General features: G+C 44.4%; 1 protein-coding gene across 1 annotated transcript in view; it reads left to right on the top strand.

The window, feature by feature from the left end:
* Positions 1 to 18108, top strand: part of chrd (chordin) — a 22424-nt gene extending 4316 nt beyond the window's left edge. Inside the window, exons 8-20 of the mRNA XM_060943404.1 lie at positions 1569 to 1703; positions 1889 to 1971; positions 11824 to 11971; positions 13207 to 13313; positions 13423 to 13708; positions 13831 to 14075; positions 14374 to 14487; positions 14583 to 14877; positions 15139 to 15195; positions 15425 to 15528; positions 16072 to 16329; positions 16966 to 17059; positions 17143 to 18108. Of these exons, the coding sequence (XP_060799387.1) occupies positions 1569 to 1703; positions 1889 to 1971; positions 11824 to 11971; positions 13207 to 13313; positions 13423 to 13708; positions 13831 to 14075; positions 14374 to 14487; positions 14583 to 14877; positions 15139 to 15195; positions 15425 to 15528; positions 16072 to 16329; positions 16966 to 17059; positions 17143 to 17207 (1991 nt within the window). The 3' untranslated portion in view covers positions 17208 to 18108. The remainder of the gene's footprint in view (positions 1 to 1568; positions 1704 to 1888; positions 1972 to 11823; positions 11972 to 13206; positions 13314 to 13422; positions 13709 to 13830; positions 14076 to 14373; positions 14488 to 14582; positions 14878 to 15138; positions 15196 to 15424; positions 15529 to 16071; positions 16330 to 16965; positions 17060 to 17142) is intronic.
* The last annotated feature ends 1636 nt before the right edge of the window (positions 18109 to 19744 follow it).

Raw genomic sequence — 19744 nt, 5'->3', positions numbered from 1 at the left:
CAAATCAGACAAAAATATTATACTTGGTCATTTATTTATTGAGGAAAATGATCCAATATTACATATCTGTGAGTGGCAAAAGTATGTGAACCTTTGCTTTCAGTATCTGGTGTGACCCCCTTGTACAGCAATAACTGCAACTAAATGTTTCCGGTAAATGTTGATCAGTCCTGCACACCGGCCTGGAGGAATTTTAGCCCGTTCCTCCATACAGAACAGCTTCAACTCTGGGATGTTGGTGAGTTTTCTCACATGAACCGCTCGCTTCAGGTCCTTCCACAACATTTCGATTGGATTCAGGTCAGGACTTTGACTTGGCCATTCCAAAACATTAACTTTATTCTTCTTTAACCATTCTTTGGTAGAACGACTTGTGTGCTTAGGGTCGTTGTCTTGCTGCATGACCCACCTTCTCTTGAGATTCAGTTCATGGACAGATTTCCTGACATTTTTTTCCTTTAGAATTCGCTGGTATAATTCAGAATTCATTGTTCCATCAATGATGGCAAGCCGTCCTGGCCCAGATGCAGCAAAACAGGCCCAAACCATGATACTACCACCACCATGTTTCATAGATGGGATAAGGTTCTTATGCTGGAATGCAGTGTTTTCCTTTCTCCAAACATAACACTTCTCATTTAAACCAAAAGGTTCTATTTTGGGCTCATCCATCCACATAACATTTTTGCAATAGCCTTCTGGCTTGTCCACATGACCTTTAGCAAACTGCAGATGAGCAGCATTGTTCTTTTTGGAGAGCAGTGACTTTCTCCTTGCAACCCTGCCATGCAACACCACTGTTCAGTGTTCTCCTGATGGTGGACTCATGAATTAGCCAATGTGAGAGAGGCCTTCAGTTGCTTAGAAGTTACACTGGGGTCCTTTGTGACCTCGCTGACTATTACACGCCTTGCTCTTGAAGTGATCTTTGTTGGTCGACCACTCCTGGGGAGGGTAACAATGGTCTTGAATTTCCTCCATTTGTACACAATCTGTCTGTCTGTGGATTGGTGGAGTCCAAACTCTTTACAGATGGTTTTGTAACCTTTTCCAGCCTGATGAGCATCAACAACGCTTTTTCTGAGGTCCTCAGAAATCTCCTTTGTTCGTGCCATGATACACTTCCACAAACATGTGTTGTGAAGATCAGACTTTGATAGATCCCTGTTCTTTAAATAAAACAGGGTGCCCACTCACACCTGATTGTCATCCCATTGATTGAAAACACCTGACTCTAATTTCACCTTCAAATTAATTGCTAATCCTAGAGGTTCACATACTTTTGCCACTCACAGATATGTAATATTGGATCATTTTCCTCAATAAATAAATGACCAAGTATAATATTTTTGTCTCATTTGTTTAACTGGGTTCTCTTTATCTACTTTTAGGACTTGTGTGAAAATCTGATGATGTTTTAGGTCATATTTATTCAGAAATATAGAAAATTCTAAAGGGTTCACAAACTTTCAAGCACCACTGTATACAGGATGAACTTTCACAGTGTGGAATGTGGATTGGACTTACAATGTTAAAATGCTAAAATTTGTGTATTTTCTGATTCTCAGAGACGTTCAGCGCTACGCTGTCGTCGGAGGAGAATTCTGGGATGGGAGGAATCGCCATGGCAACGCTGAGTGACACAGAGAACAACCTGCACTTCATCCTCCTCATGAGAGGCGTCGTCCAGGCTTCAGAGAGTGGTGAGAAAGCGCACATGCGCACGCACGCACGCACACACACACACACACACACACACACACACACACACACACACACACACACACAGTATTTCTCATCCAGTTTTTCTTTCCCTCTGTCTGTTTTTTGTACTCTTTTTTATTTATTTTTTTTTTAACAAAAAATGTGATCTTTCTTTCTACATTAGCATCGCTGCCCGTGCCCATCCGAGTCAGACTGCAGTATCGACAGCACATGCTGCGGGAGATCCACGCTAATGTTACTGCTAATGTGAGTGCACACACACACACGTCTTATATTAGTGTCTTTATCTGTGTTTTTTCATTCACAAGTGTATTACTGTGCACCCCAGAGGTGTGTGAAATATCAAAAATTCTCATGAATCAACATCTATAGATCATGATACTATATTCAGGTGACAGGAAAATAACCGTTATTTAAAAATAAAATTCTCACCGCATTCATAAATCTAAAAAAAAATTATAATGTTCATATTTTTATTAATGGGCGGCACGGTGGTGTAGTGGTTAGCGCTGTTGCCTCACAGCAAGAAGGTCCTGGGTTCGAGCCCCGGGGCCGGCGAGGGCCTTTCTGTGTGGAGTTTGCATGTTCTCCCCGTGTCCACGTGGGTTTCCTCCGGGTGCTCCGGTTTCCCCCACAGTCCAAAGACATGCAGGTTAGGTTAACTGGTGACTCTAAATTGACCGTAGGTGTGAATGTGAGTGTGAATGGTTGTCTGTGTCTATGTGTCAGCCCTGTGATGACCTGGCGACTTGTCCAGGGTGTACCCCGCCTTTCGCCCGTAGTCAGCTGGGATAGGCTCCAGCTTGCCTGCGACCCTGTAGAAGGATAAAGCGGCTAGAGATAATGAGATGAGATGAGATTTTTATTAATGATTTTGTCAAATGTACAACCCCGATTCGAAAAAAGTTTGGACAAAGACAAAGTACAAATTGTAAATAAAAACGGAATGCAATGATGTGGAAGTTTCAAAATTCCATATTTTATTCAGAATAGAACATAGATGACATATCAAATGTTTAAACTGAGAAGATGTATCATTTAAAGAGAAAAATTAGGTGATTTTAAATTTCATGACAACAACACATCTCAAAAAAGTTGGGACAAGGCCGTGTTTACCACTGTGAGACATCCCCTTTTCTCTTTACAACAGTCTGTAAACGTCTGGGGACTGAGGAGACAAGTTGCTCAAGTTTAGGGATAGGAATGTTAACCCATTCTTGTCTAATGTAGGATTCTAGTTGCTCAACTGTCTTGGGTCTTTTTTGTCGTATCTTCCGTTTTATGATACGCCAAATGTTTTCTATGGGTGAAAGATCTGGACTGCAGGCTGGCCAGTTCAGTACCTGGACCCTTCTTCTACGCAGCCATGATGCTGTAATTGATGCAGTATGTGGTTTGGCATTGTCATGTTGGAAAATGCAAGGTCATCCCTGAAAGAGACGTTGTCTGGATGGGAGCATATGTTGCTCTAGAACCTGGATATACCTTTCAGCATTGATGGTGTCTTTCCAGATGTGTAAGATGCCCATGCTACACGCACTAATGCAACCCCATACCATCAGAGATGCAGGCTTCTGAACTAAGCACTGATAACAACTTGGGTCATCCTTCTCCTCTTTAGTCCGGATGGCACGGCGTCCCTGATTTCCATAAAGAACTTCAAATTTTGATTCGTCTGACCACAGAGCAGTTTTCCACTTTGCCACAGTCCATTTTAAATGAGCCTTGGCCCAGAGAAGACGTCTGTGCTTCTGGATCATGTTTAGATACGGCTTCTTCTTTGAACTATAGAGTTTTAGCTGGCAACGGCGAATGGCACGGTGAATTGTGTTCACAGATAATGTTCTCTGGAAATATTCCTGAGCCCATTTTGTGATTTCCAATACAGAAGCATGCCTGTATGTGATGCAGTGCCGTCTAAGGGCCCGAAGATCACGGGCACCCAGTCTGGTTTTCTGGCCTTGACCCTGACGCACAGAGATTCTTCCAGATTCTCTGAATCTTTTGATGATATTATGCAATGTAGATGATGATATGTTCAAACTCTTTGCAATTTTACACTGTCGAACTCCTTTCTGATATTGCTCCATTATTTGTCGGTGCAGAATTAGGGGGATTGGTGATCCTCTTCCCATCTTTACTTCTGAGAGCCGCTGCCGCTCCAAGATGCTCTTTTTATACCCAGTCATGTTAATGACCTATTGCCAATTGATCTAATGAGTTGCAATTTGGTCCTCCAGCTGTTCCTTTTTTGTACCTTTAACTTTTCCAGCCTCTTATTGCCCCTGTCCCAACTTTTTTGAGATGTGTTGCTGTCATGAAATTTCAAATGAGCCAATATTTGGCATGAAATTTCAAAATTTCTCACTTTCGACATTTGATATGTTGTCTATGTTCTATTGTGAATACAATATCAGTTTTTGAGATTTGTAAATTATTGCATTCTGTTTTTATTTACAATTTGTACTTTGTCCCAACTTTTTTGGAATCGGGGTTGTATATTTTATAAACTAAATTTCTATAAATAATAATTATAAATACTATGCATCATGTTAACATATGTGATTTCAAACATTGTTTACATATTTACATACCTACAGATAACCATAAGATAGATAGACAGACAGTATGCACAGTACCAGTTAAAAGTTTGGACACTCAGTTCACAATTCAATGATTTTTCTTCTCATCTCATCTCATCTCATCTCATCTCATCTCATCTCATCTCATCTCATCTCATCTCATCTCATTTTCTTCCGCTTATCCGGGGCCGGGTCGCGGAGGCAGCAGTCTGAGCATGGAAGCCCAAACTTCCTTCTCCCCAGACACCTCGGCCAGCTCCTTGGTAAGAACACCAAGGCATTCCCAGGCCTAGGAGAGACATAGTCCCTCCAGCGTGTCCTGGGTCTTCCCCGGAGCCTCCTCCCGGGGGGACATGCCTGGAACACCTCCCCAGGGAGGCGTCCAGGAGGCATCCAAAAGAGATGCCCGAGCCACCTCAGCTGATTCCTCTTGATGTGGAGGAGCAGCGGCTCTACTCCGAGCTCCTCCCAAGTGACTGTGCTTCTGCTATCTCTAAGGGAGTGCCCAACCACCCTGCGAAGGAAACTCATTTCGGCCGCTTGTATCCGCGATCTTGTTCTTTCAGTCATTACCCAAAGCTCATGACCATAGGTGAGAGTTGGAACGTAGATTGACCAGTAAATCGAGAGCTTCGCCTTTTGGCTCAGCTCCTTCTTCACCACGACGGACCGGTAAAGTGACCGCATCACTGCGGAGGCTGCACCGATCCGCCTTTCGATCTCACGCTCCATCCTTCCCTCACTCATGAACAAGATCCTGAGATACTTAAACTCCTCCACTTGAGGCAGGACTTCTCCACCAACCTGAAGAGGGCAAGCCACCCTTTTCCGGTCAAGAACCATGGCCTCGGACTTGGAGGTGCTGATTCTCATCCCAGCTGCTTCATACTCAACTGCAAACTGCCCCAGTGCATGCTGAAGGTCCTGGTTTGAAGAAGCCAACAAGACAACATCATCCGCAAAAAGCAGAGATGAAATCCTGTGGTTCCCAAACAGGATTCCCTCTGGCCCCTGGCTGCACCTAGAAATTCTGTCCATAAAAATAATGAACAGAACCAGTGACAAAGGGCAGCCCTGCTGGAGTCCAACATGCACTGGGAACAGGTCTGACTTACCGCCGGCAATGCGAACCAGACTCTTGCTCCATTCATACAGTGACCCGACAGCCCTTAGCAAAGAGCCCCGAACCCCATACTCCCGAAGCACCCCCCACAGGATACCATGAGGGACACGGTTGAATGCCTTCTCCAGATCCACAAAGCACATGTGGACTGGTTGGGCAAACTCCCATAAACCCTCGAGCACCCTATGAAGGGTATAGAGGATGTGCAGTCACGTGACCCATCCGCGTTTACTCTGCCATATTGGACGGCTTCAGGATTGTTTACCTTGCGCGAGCGTAATGGATCCAGGGAGTAATCCCCAAGAAAATTCGGAAAATACCCCATCTACATCACGCGATAACTTATCTAAGTTTGTTCAGCATCTTGAAGGTGACGTGAGGCAGCGTTACGTGGAAAAGTGTTCCAGGTTGGGGACTGCAGATCCGTACAACTTGCCGCAATCCTTGTTCAGGGAAATTCGGAGCTGTGGTGCTGGTGATTTGCCCAATCTGGCCTACCACGACATTTACAATTTTCTTGTTAATCGTGAATCGTGTTACACTGGCAAAGCCCTCAAAGCTTATAAGAGCCTGGAAGCTTATAAACATTTTGTTGCGTGATGGGTATCCCAACTATATCTCTGGAAGGTTCCGAAGAAGAATGTCTACTTGATAACCTCACGGGTAAGTGGCATTAAGACATTTATCATAAAGAGACTATGCAGGACATTTTATCGTAAGAATGTTCGAAATCTAAACTCAGTTCCAGATAATGACAGGGTTGTAAATATGTATGTTTTTGTCTGAAAAAAAAATCACAAATCGACTATGCAGTTATCATTCAATCCGAAAATCAACTTAACAGATGTACTAGGAGTATTGAATTAGAAGATTACACCTACCTGATATGAAGTGTTCACTACAAATTCAGCTGGTAGAACTGGGGTACCAGTTTTCTCTTCGCACAGCGGACACCCATTTTGCGCATCTCTCCTTGTCTGCGGGGAATCTATAAAATGACAGGCCCTCCTTTTGGCCCTGTCTATTGGTACAACCAAATGCTGAACAAGATATAACCATTCTCGAAAGATCTACTCCCACACACTTGATAATTAGAACGGGTTCGTAATAAGTTCTATGCGCGGCCATGCCGTCCAAGATGGCAAATAAACAAATATCACATGGCCTTGTGATGTCACGTGCATGCTCTCTATAGAGCTGGTCCAGTGTTCCATGACTAGGACGAAAACCACATTGTTCGTCCTGGATCCAAGGTTCGACTATTGGCCGAATTCTCCTCTCCAGTACCCTGGAGTAAACCTTCCTGGGGAGGCTGAGAAGTGTGATTCCCCTATAATTGGAGCACACTCTCTGGTCCCCTTTCTTAAAAAGAGGGACCACCACCCCGGTCTGCCACTCCAGAGGCACTGTCCCCAACCGCCACGCGATGTTGCAGAGGCATGTCAGCCAAGACAGCCCCACAACATCCAGAGACTTGAGATACTCAGGGTGGATTTCATCCACCCCCGGTGCCTTGCCACCAAGGAGCTTGCAAACCACCTCAGTGACTTCGGCTTGTGTAATGGACAAGTCCACCTCTGAGTCATCAGCCTCCACTTCCTCAATGGAAGACGTGATGGTGGGATTGAGGAGATCCTCAAAGTATTCCTTCCACCACCCAACATTATCCCCAGTCAAGGTCAACAGCTCCCCACCCGCACTGTAAACAGTGTTGGCAGAGTACTGCTTCCCCTCCTGAGGCACTGGACGGTTTGCCAGAATTTCCTCGAGGCTGACTGATAGTCCTCCTCCATGGCCTCACCGAACTCCTCCCAGTTCTGAGGTTTTGTCTCTGCACTGCCCGAGCTGCGGCACGCCTGGTCTGCCGATACCCATCAGCTGCCTCAGGAGTCCCGGAGGCCAACATGGCCCCATAGGACTCCTTCTTCAGCTTGACAGCATCCCTTACTTCCGGTGTCCAACAGGTACGGGGATTGCCGCCACGACAGGCACCGGAGTCCTTGTGGCCACAGCTCCGAACAGCCGTGTCAACAATGGAGGCAGAGAACATGGTCCACTCAGACTCAATATCCCCCGCCTCCCTTGGAAGCTGGGAGAAGCTCTCCTGGAGGTGGGAGTTAAAGACCTCCCCAACAGAGTGCTCGGCCAGATGTTCCCAGCAGACCCTCACCATATGTTTGGGCCTGCCAGGTCTGTCCAGCTTCCTCCTCTGCCAGCAGATCCAATGCACCACCAGGTGGTGATCAGTTGACAGCTCAACCCCTCTCTTCCCCCTAGTGTCCAAGACATAGGGCCGGAGATCAGATGAAATGACAACAAAGTCAATCATTGACCTCCGACCTAAGGTGTCCTGGTGCCATGTGCACTTATGGACACCCCTATGCTCGAACATGGTGTTTGTTATGGACAAACCGTGACTAGCACAGAAGTCCAATAACAAAGCACCACTCGGGTTCAGATCAGGGAGGCCGTTCCTCCCAATCACGCCCCTACAGGTGTCACTGTCATCACCTATGTGAGCGTTAAAGTCCCCCAGTAGAACAATGGAGTCCCCAGTCTGAGCACCTCTCAATACCTCTCCCAGAGACTCCAAGAAGGCTGGATACTCTATACTGCTACTCAGCCCGTAGGCACAAACAACAGCAAGAGCACTCTCCCCGACCCAAAGGTGCAGAGAGGCGACCCTCTCATTCACTGGGGTAAACTCCATCACATGGTGGCTGAGCTGGGAAGCTATAAGCAAGCCCACACCAGCCCGCCGCCACTCACCGTGGGCAACTCCAGAGAAGTGGAGAGTCCAGCCCCTCTTGAGGACCTGGGTTCCAGAGCCCAAGCTGTGCATGGAGGTGAGCCCGACTATCTCTAGCCGGTACCTCTCAACCTCCCGCACAAGCTCAGGCTCTTTCCCCCCCAGCGAAGTGATATTCCATGTCCCAACAGCTAGCCGCTGTGTTCGGGGATCAGGTCGTTGAGGCCCCTGCCTTCGACTGTTGCCCAATCCACACTGCACTGGCCCCCTACGGCTACCTCTGTGGGTGGTGAACCCACAGGAGGTCAGGCCCACGTCACCGCTTCGGGCTGAGCCCGGCTGGGCCCTGTGGGCAAAGGCCCAGCCACCAGGTGCTCGCATACAAGCCCCAACCCCAGGCCTGGCTCCAGGGTGGGGCCCCGGCTGCGCCATACCGGGCGACGTCACGGTCCTTGATTTTTTTTATTTCCATAAGGGGTTTTGGTGATTTTTCTTCATTTTTATTATAAAACAATGCTCTGAAGCCATCAAAACTATGAAATAGCACATAGGTCAAAAAAATGCAAACAAAGCAAACTGTTTTTATATTTTAGTTTCTTCAAAGTAGCCACCTTTTACTTTGACAGTTTTGTATACTCTTGGCTTTCTCTTAATCAGCTTCATGATATCATCACCTAGAATGCTTTTCCAACAGTCTTGAAGGAGTTCAATATTTTGAGCCCTTGTTGGTTCCTTTTTGACTCTGTGATCCAATTCATCCCAAACCATCTCACTTGGGTTTAGGTCGGGTGATTGTGGTGGTCCAGTCATCTGCTGCAGCACTCCTTCATTCTCCTTCTTGGTTAAATAGCCCTTACAGAGCCTGGGGTGTGGTTGGGTCATTGTCCTGTTGAAAAACCAATGATGGTCCCACTAAGCATAAAACAGATGGGATGGCATGTCGCTGCAGAATGTTGTAATAGTGATGGTGGTTGAGTATGTCTTTGTTTTTAAATAAATTGCCAACAGTGTCGCCAGCAAAGCACCCCAACACCATTGCACCTCCTTATTCATGCTTCACTGTGGGATCCACACATGCAGATAACCATCCATTCCCTTTTTCTGTCTCTCATAAAGACATGGTAGTTGGAACCAAAAATTCTCACATTTGGACTCATCAGACCAAAGTACAGATTTCCACTGGTCTAATATCCATTCCTTGTGTTTCTTGGCCCAAGCCATTCTCTTCTTCTTCTTGTCCTCCCTCAGTAGTGGTTTCTTTGCAGCAGTTCAACAGTGAAGGTCTGATTCACATAGTCTACTCTGAACAGTTGATGTTGAAACGTGTCTGCTATTTGAACTCTGTGAAGCGGTCATGTAGGCCCTAATCTGGGGTGCTGTTAAATGGTGATTTCTGAGGCTGGTAACTCTACTGAACATATCTTCTGCAGCAGAAATAAGTCTTGAGCTGTGTCCGAAATCACCCACTCGTTCACTACTCCCTACTCACTATCTAGGGAATTCTACATAGAGGACGGTATAGTGAGCTCATTGGTAAAATGAAAAAACACTTTCGGACACTACTCCGCCACGCTGTTATTTACGTCATTACTGTCACACAATTAAAACGTGCCAGATCAGTCGGCTGGTAGGTTTACAAAATAATAAATACATGCATATATTTTTGTGATAAATCCATATTATACTGAGCGTATTTCCCACATTAATAAATATAAAGTACTTTGTGTCTGCTGCATCTTTCAGTTCTTTTAAATCAAGGCTGAATACTTTCTTCTTTCTTGCTGCCTTTTATTAAATCGAATTTGAGGCTTTTGATTAATTCCTCGCTCTGCACTGCAAGTTTTATTCTTGTATTTTATCTATCTTGTTCTATTTTAGCTTGTTTTCTATTCTCTTCCCATTTTTAATTGTATTTGAATGTCCATTTATAATGTGTTTCTTCTTCTGTCCATTCACCCCAACACACTACAATATTATTGCCATTTTCGCACCACAACTTATAAATTTGTCTTGTGCCTGTTGTCTTAAAGAAAAACAAACTACTGCTATACTCAATCTAAAATACTTAACGGTCCTTATGAAACAGCTTTTACAGCTTTGTGAAAATGTGTGACTGCAATGCATGATGGTATATACTACTTGGTTAGTGACCATCGGTTGTACACTATTTTTCACAATGCATTGTGGGATACTAGGAGTCCACTATATAGGGTGTAATAATTCTCACTATACATTTGGAAAGCACTACAAAATGGCGAACTCACTATATAGTCCACTATTGCCGCTTTTCCACTACCAACGCGGCTGAGTTGGGCTGAGCCATGCCGTGCTGAGTTGGGCTGAGTCGAGCTGAGCGGGGCTGTTGGAGTTGCATTTCGACTACAACCGCGCTGAACCGTGCTGGCTGGAAGTGGGTGGACACATTGGGTGGAGTTAGCGAAAGTGGGTGGACGTCACGTGATGTCGTTAGGCGGCGCAAACAGTGACATCAGTGATCTTTTAAGCGGTAGTCTCACGACCCGGATAGTAAACAATAAACATGGAGGACATGGAGTCGTTAGTGTTGCTGGTCTTGGTGCTGTGGCTTGTTGTCACCGACAACGCCAACAGATACTGGCAAGAGCGTATAGATGAGGCGAGGCGCATAAGGCTTCAGAAATTCTTGTAATTCATAATTATTCTTCTTCCGGGTTTACGGTGTTTACAGATCCCAGCGTGCTCGCGGGGCGTGTGTGGGCATGTGAGGACACTCCTCCTCACCAATCAGTGCATAGGGGAGTGTCTCCTCACGCCCCTAGCCCCACTCGGCTCAGTTTGGCTCGCTTCAGCCCCACTCCAAAACCGTGCGAGTTTTGGGTGCTAAGCAGGGTTGAAGCGAGCTGAGTCGTGCTGCTCTGAGGTAGTCGAAACGCGAGCCGTGTCGGGCTGAAGTGAGCTGAAGCGAGCTGAAGTGAGCTGAAAAAGGGTAGTGGAAAAGGGCCATATGTAGTGAGTGATTTCGGACACAACGTTGGTCTTCCTTTCCTGGGATGGTCCTCATGAGATCCAGTGTGATCAGTGCGTTTGGTTTTTGCAAATGCACTTGAAGATACATTAAAAGTTCTTGCAATTTTCCAGATTGACTGACCTTCATGTTTTAAAGTAATGATGGATGTCGTTTCTCTTTACTTAGCTGAATGGTTCTTGACATAATATGGATTACTACAGTTGTGGAATAGGGCTATTTATTGTATTTTTATTATTTACTGTTTGGTTTCAAACGCATTAAGAAGGCAAGAAACTCGTCCACTAATTAACTTTTGACGAGGCACACCTGTTAATTGAAAAGCATTCCAGGTGACTACCTAATGAAGCTGGTTAAGTGTGCAAAGTGTCATCAAGGTAAACAGTGGCTACTTTGAAGAATCTTAAATATGAAACATTGTTTTTTTTAAACACTTTTTTGTTTACCACATAATTCCAGATATGTTCCAGATGTTATTTCATAGTTTTGATGTCTTCAGTATTGTTCAACAATGTAGAAAACAAAGTACAGAAAAACCTATAAATAAGTAGGAGTGTACAAACTTTTGACTGGCGGTGTATATATAACAGAGACATCCAGAGTATGTATATGTTCTGATGTTTGTGTGGCTGTGATTCAGGACCCCGACTTCGCCGAGGTTCTCTCTGACCTGAACAATCGCGAGCTGTTCTGGCTTTCACGTGGGCAGCTGCAGATTGTTGTGGAAACGCAAGGCCACAACCCCAGGCACATCTCAGGCTACATCACTGGCAAGAGATCATGTGACAGTAAGTTCAACCAATCATAGAACACTGATAAAGTTTCACAAAATAAGCCACTACAATGGATAAGTTCCTGGCTAATTATTAGGTCATTAGCTAATAATATCATCGCAAACTCACTAGCTAGCTTGCAATTTTCTAGCTAATCAGTTAATTAGCTAACAAGTACAGGTTCATAAGAACAAAGCAATTTGTTCTGGACACTTTAGTTAGCTAATTACTAATTTATCACTGTTGTAGCTAGCTAAAATCTTGCAAGCTATTCAGCTAGTCAGCCAGTAATACAAGCATTAGCACTGTACAAAAAATATCACCACGTTCCCCTCGCAAGTCCTCTCATTAAAACAGGTTGTCTGTGTTCTAGAATTTAGGCAACTGTCCCAAAATGGCTGAACATTAATTGTAGTGTTCTTGTGTGGGGTATGTTTAGGCCAAAAGGTCAAAAATTCAGAAGGTCATAAATTGCTGTTGGCTCACACTGCTGAACAAGGCTGAGTTGAAGTGCAGAGAAGAAAGTGGTTTTACATGTGTGTGTCTGGATGTGTGTCGCTGTGGAGATTATTCTCTTTCTCTCTCTCTCTCTCTCTCACACACACACACACACACACAGGCTGCCTCTGCCAAGGTCGCAGTCTCAAGTGTTCCAAGGCTGTGATTAACAACCTGACGTTATGAGCGGAGAATTCAAACAAACTCTCTCTCTCTCTCTCTCTCTCTCTCTCTCTCTCTCAGCTTCTCTGCCTCTGCTTCTCTCTCTTTCTCTCTCTCTATTTCTCAGTGGAGAATTCTAACAAACCCTTTCTCTCTCTCACTTTCTGCCCCCCCTGCACCCCCCCTTTATTCCTCCATTCATCTCTTCTGTCTCCATTCACCCACTCAGCCATTTCTCCTGCGTGTCCCTCGCTCTTTTCCCATAATTCTCTGGAGTTTACATCATCCTGACTGGCTGGATGAGTTAATCGGGGTTTGATTGCTTTTCCTTGGCCGAGGACTTGAGACGTGGGAGAATGCTGTGAGAACGAAAAAATTGCCTCATCTCGCATGCAAAAGAGTCGTCTTTCACTGTCACTCACACACATTCTCTCTCTCTCTCTCTCTCTCTCACACACACACACACACACACACTATTTTCAAGAAGCATTTTATAAGAATCCTAACATTTCTCCGTTTCAATATAATCATTCCAACTCATAGTTACACAATGTCATTAATTTCTAATTAACTAGTACGCTCTCTCTCAGCATTACAGAGTGTGATGTCCAGTGGCGACGCTTTGACCCCTGGGAAAACGGGCGGAGTCGGGTCAGCCATCTTTAATCTCCATGCCAATGGCACCCTTGACTACCAGGTTTCTTTGCTTCTGTTACTTTATTAGAAATAAATCAATATTACAGTCTTGCCAGTTAATAAACATTAAACACAGTGGCTAATGATTGATCATTGGAACACCGCTCCAGGTCCAGGTGGAGGGTGTGTCCAACGCAGTGGTGGGCGTGACCATTGAGATGAAGCCGCGGAGACGGAACAAGCGCAGCGTGCTGTATGATATGACAGGTGAGTTTGTGGCAAGTGGGCATGGAGGGCGGGCCCTCGGCTCATACGGACGTATGGAGGCACGCCACATTCACATGCTGCTTCAGAACGAACTGTTTATCAACATCGGTACGATGGAGAACCCTGAGGGGGAACTGCGGGGACAGATCAGAACACTGCTGTACAATGGCCTGGAGTCCAACCGACATGGTAAGACAGACAGACAGATAGACATGAAAAAAATGAAAGGAGCACTGCAATTTACATGAAGTGCTTCTTGTAATTAAGTTGATTCTGACAAAAGATGTGTGTGTGTGTGTGTGTGTTTCTAGAGCTTCCATTCCCTCTGGCTGGTCAGTTTGTGTCTCCGCCTGTGAGGACAGGGGCAGGTGGACATGCGTGGGTGACGGTAGACGAGCACTGCCACCTGCACTATGAGATCATCGTGACCGGTTTGGGGAAAGGAGACGAGGCCACAGTGAACGCTCATCTGCACGGCCTGGCTGAGATCGGAGAGATGGACGAGTCAGCACATGCTGGTCCCAAACGCCTGCTCACCGGCTTCTATGGAGAACAGGTCAGGATCGGATCACAGCCCGATTAAAAAGGGGGGGGACCCCATAAAAGTTCTAAATGTTCTTTTTATTTCATCCTGTTCTTCATCCTTTCTTACTTTTCCCAACTTTCTTTCTCTCTAATGTTTCTCATGTTTTCTTTCTTTCTTTCTTTCTTTCTTTCTTTCTTTCCTTGGTCATAGGTTTTTTTCTATCACACCATTTCCACCATCAATATAATCATCACAGCTCATTGTTACACAATGTCATTAACTTCTAGTTAACTAGTGCTCTTTTTACTCCCTCTCTCTCTCTCTCCAGGCTCAGGGGGTTTTGAAGGATCTGAGTATTGAGTTGTTGCAGCATTTGGATAAAGGCACAGCATTCATCCAAGTCAGCACCAAGATGAATCCTCAGGGAGAGATACGGGGGCGAGTGAGTGTGCGAACACACACACACACACACACACACACACAAACAAATAAATAGTGAAACTGAATCTGATATGTTTATCCTGGTGTTTCCTGCAGATCCATGTAGCGAACAGCTGTGAGCAAGGCTCCCGGGCCGAGGCTGTGGTCGACGAGGCTGAGTTTGACGACGTGGTGTTCGTCCGTGACCCAGAAGCTTTCAAGAAAGATCCACTGGCATGTTTCTTCGAAGGTGAACGTCACACTCATGGCTCCCGCTGGTCACCGCACTACAACTCCTGCTTCACCTGCATGTGCCAGAAGAAGACAGTTATCTGTGACCCGGTCATGTGTCCTGCACTGACGTGTCCTCACACCTATCAGCCTGAGGACAAGTGTTGCCCTGAGTGCGATGGTAAAACATACTTATTTACAGAAATCTGTGACAAAAAATGATGTAAAAATAACATTACTGATGTGGTTTAACATCCTGAAGCCGAATTTTGAATGGGTGCTTGCTTACACAAACACGAATGGAAGCATTTGGAATTCATAAAAAACAGTTATAGGTTTGGGTTTGAGGTGTGGTAGTATAGGGTGTATAATATATTCTGCATTATTTTTCTGCATTAAAATGTTTGTAACATTTTTTTTCCCTTCTGAACTTTTTGCTCAGAGAAAAAAGTGCCAAAGGAGATCACAGCTGTGGAGAGGGTTGAGGAACATCCAGAAGGTGAACTCATGAAAAACAGAGATTAAAACCAAATGAAAACAAATATTTATCATGTAAAATGTATCTAAAGTCAAAGTTTTTTGTACTGTAATTACCTATAATATAATTAAATGTCTTAATCCATTATTTTCCCTCAGAGTAATAGAACAGTCTAGAATAACAGACTGTTTTTGCCAAGCAAAACAAACTGGGCTCTAGCTAACGTCATGTTACTTATGGTTCTATTCAGGGTGTTATTTTGAAGGCGATCAGAAGATGCACGCACCTGGAACTGTGTGGCACCCGTTTGTGCCACCTTTCGGCTACATCAAATGTGCTGTGTGTACCTGCAAGGTGAGATTATGTCAAATTTACCATTAAATTTTTGGGATACACTATTCATAGTGGGGTAGCACGGTGGTGTAGTAGTTAGTGCTGTCGCCCCACACCAAGAAGGTCCGGGTTCAAGCCCCTTGGCCAGCGAGGGCCTTTCTGTGTGGAGTTTGCATGTTCTCCCCGTGTCCGTGTAGGCTTCCTCTGGGTGCTCCGGTTTCCCCCACAGTCCAAAGACATGCAGGTTAGGCCAATTGGTGACTCTAAATTGACCGTAGGTGTGAATGTGAGTGTGAATGGTTGTCTGTGTCTATGTGTCAGCCCTGTGATAACCTGGCGACTTGTCCAGGGTGTACCCCGCCTTTCGCCCATAGTCAGCTGGGATAGGCTCCAGCTTGCCTGCGACCCTGTAGAACAGGATAAAGCAGCTAGAGATAATGAGATGAGATGAGACTATTCATAGCAGTGACCTGCCAGTCCCTCCCATGTTACTGGCTTGTTTGTCATGTCTGCTAATGGAAACATGTAGTTCATATTTAATTCCATCCTTCACCAATACTCTAGGGCTCTACAGGAGAAGTGCACTGCGAGAAAGTCACCTGTCCCCCGCTCACCTGCAGCCGGCCAATCAGACGCAACCCTTCAGACTGCTGTAAGGAGTGTCCAGTTGACGACACACCCCTCCTGGAGGAGGGTGAAATGATGCAGGGGGATGGACCGCGTCAATGCAAGTTCGGCAAAAACTTCTACCAGAACAGTGAAAACTGGCATCCTCGCGTGCCATTGGTTGGGGAGATGAAGTGCATCACATGCTGGTGTGATGTAAGTCCACTTTTCCCAATCGTTCACCTTGATTTGGTCAATCAGAGATCATCACGCTAATTGCAGTTATTGCAATGCATAATTGCAGTTATTGGATAAAAGCAACATTTTTCAGCTAGCTACTCACAAACATATATATGATCCAATAACATAAAGCAGCATGTTCTTTTTGACCAAACAAACACATTAGGTACTTTTTAGCTAGCTATTTTCATAATGTTTCCTTTCATAAACTTTGCTTAAATCACATGTAATAATTATTTATGCTGGTCTGATGAAGCAAAGTTACTTTTGTGAGATTTTGGAGATGCAGCAATGCTCTCAAAAAGCAACAAATATATCCGAGTTCAGTTTGAGCTCGTAATTTATTTTTACTTATTTATTTTTTTGTGTGTGTTTAAATATGTTAGACAAATAAAATCTCTAAGCATTTAATGTGTTGTAGCATGGACATAATCATCCATTATTCTTTTTTGGAATGCTAATTTTAAACAGTTAGTTTTTAATATAGCTAATAGACTACTTCCATGTTAATAGATTTATTTTTGGATTTAAGATGTTGTTTAGTGTATTTTGGAGGTTCATTTTAGTTTTTGCTTTTCTAATATACTATTTTTTTCCTCTCTCGACATTTAGCATGGGGTCACAAAGTGTCAGAGAAAACAGTGTCCACTACTGAGCTGCAGCTTTATTACACGAAGAGAGGGAAAGTGCTGCCCTGAGTGTGCAGGTAACATGCACGCACGCACATGATTTCTGCTCGAAAACTTGACAGTCACCAAGTTCTCATATGTTCTCATTATTCTCTTACAGATGATTTCACCAAAGAAGAAGAAATGATGAAGATGGAGGAGAAAAAGAAGAGCTGGAGGCAGTGATCCTGCCCCATTTTTTGTCCTCAGTCCTATCAGTCCATCTATCCATCCTCCCATCAATCAGTTCTTCTGTCTGTCTGACCATCTCTCTCTCGAGTGGGCCGCTGGCGAACTGTTCGAGAAGTGACAGAAACAAAAGCGGAGAAAGAGAGAAAGGGAAAATGTGGAAATAAACAAGCAAGTGAGGCAGAAAAAGAGCCTCTAAGAGAAAAATGTTGAAGGAACAAAAGGAAAAAGGACCAAGCTGCTGTGCTGGAAAAAAATCCTTCGTGATTGACTTTTTAAAAATTGAATGCTTTTTTTTTTGTACTTTTTCTTTTGGGACTTGGAACAAACTTCAGTCAAATAGAGACAAACATACTATACATTTTCTTGACAATGGGTGGTATGATTTTTTTTTTTTTTGTGTGTGTGTGTGTGTGTGTGTGTGTGTGAGCATGTGTGTTAAATTTGCCTGGTGCAGGCAGCCGTAAACTCATTGGGTGGCAATGAGTGAATGTAAAACACACACATGTGCCCACACACACATGCGCGCGTGCACGCACGTGCGCACACACACACATTCCAATATGCTTCCACAAATACAGTATTGTACTGTGTTTCTACAGTATTCATCATCCTTATCAGAATATGCAAATTTCAGTCTCAGCCAATAAGCTGCTCTGTCTCATTTTTTCTATTACAAAGTGCCTGATTGTTTTGCTTCTCAAGTGGAGATGATTTGACTAATTAAATTGCGGAGCTCCAAGTTTGTTCATATTGGCTTCGCATATTTGTGTTGCACCGGAAGTCGTTACCTGTCTGTTTTGTTTTTCAACCCTTTAGTGTAATGTTTTATTATTATTTGCTGTCTGATTACTCTGATGAATATTGTATTTCATATTTATTGAGTGCACAGGGAAAAAAAACAATAAAAGTGTTCTTTATAAGAAGCTGGGGTTTTTTCACTTCATCAGGTGATGGTAAACTGGTGTCTTCGCAGAAAAACTTAAACAAGTTTTGTTATTTTTAAAAGTGCTTCTAGACCTGCAATAATTTGTTCTGAAAGATATCTTAGAAAATCCTTAATTCCCTATCACCATGTTATGGATCTTCTTTGTTCCTTGTTGATTTCAGGATTGTTTACATTTTTCTGATGCAAAAATTAGCTCCGCCCCCAGGCAAAACACTGCTGCTCAGCTCTGACCCATCCATCCATTATCTGTAACTGTTTATCCTCTGCAGGGTCATGGGCAAGCTGGAGCCTATCCCAGCTGACTATGGGCGAGAAGCAGGGTCAAGTCACCAGATCATCACAGGGCTGACACATTGAGACAAACAACAATTTACATTCATACCTACAGTCAATTTAGAGCCACCAATTAACCTAACCTGCATGTCTTTGGACAGTGCTAACCACTACACCACTGTGCTGACTAGCTCTGACCCATTTCCTTTTAAAAGTGCAAGAAGGAAGAAATGTTTAACATACATGATTTATTCCTGTCACATGCTCAGTGTTCTGAGGATAGGCTCTACTGTAGATCCACGGCACCCCTGACCAGGATAACTTGATCACAAAGGCATCAGATGTCATGTGAGACAAAGGGCTTGGTGTATTTCTTAAAGCTTCACACAAAAATTCCAAATTCAAAGATATAATCAAAAATAGAGAATGTGCATTAAATAAAATTTGGAATTGCCTGCTGGATAAATTAAGAAACTGTCCTGGTCATAAACCTGGTGATCTGGTATGCTAGTCATCTGATCCTTACCCCAACCTGATGGTCTGGTGTTCTTACCACAGGCCAAGTGTCCCTGTCAAAGCTCCAGTGGTCTGATGTCCTAGTCGCAGGACTGGTTGTCTGGTTTCTTTGTCATTTGACTGGTGGCCTGGTATCCTTGTTGCAGGTCTGTGAGCTAATGTCACTGTCTCAAGCCCAGTAGCATGGCCTCCTTATTGCAGGCCTGGTGGTCTGACATTCTTGTAATAGGCCTACTGTACTTGTCGCAAACCCAGTTGTGTGGTGTCCTTGTTAAATGACTGGTGGGCTGGTGTCCTTGTCACAGGCCTATTGTATGGTATTTTTGACATAGACCAAGTAGTCTGGTGTCCTTGTTGCAGGCCCGGTGGACTGATCCTTTTCTTAGGCCTGTTGATCTGGTATCTGGATGCATGCCTGGTGGTCTGGTGTACTTTTTGCAGTCCCAGTGGTCTGGTATTATGCCACAGTTTTGGTCATCTGGTGTCAATGTCACCAGCCTGGCTGTCGAGTAATTTTGTCATCGGAGCAGTGTACTTGTCACAGACCTAATGGTGTGGTGTCATTGTTACAGCCTTGGTGGTCTGATGTCATTGTTGCAGACCTGGTGGTCTGATGTTCTTATCACAGGCCAGGTGATTTGATGTCCATGTTGTAGGCCTGGTGGTCTGGTGTCCTAGTTGCAGGCCTAGTGGTCTGGTGTCCTTGATGCAGGCCCATAGTATGGTATTTTTGACATAGACCTAGTAACCTGGTGTCTTTGTTGCAGGCCTGATGGTCTGGTGTCCTTGTTGCAGG

Source organism: Neoarius graeffei, chromosome 16, assembly GCF_027579695.1.
Source record: "Neoarius graeffei isolate fNeoGra1 chromosome 16, fNeoGra1.pri, whole genome shotgun sequence".
Taxonomy (NCBI): Eukaryota; Metazoa; Chordata; class Actinopteri; order Siluriformes; family Ariidae; genus Neoarius; species Neoarius graeffei.
The sequence above is the reverse complement of the archived record's forward strand: the minus strand, read 5'-3'. Positions and strand labels throughout refer to the sequence as shown.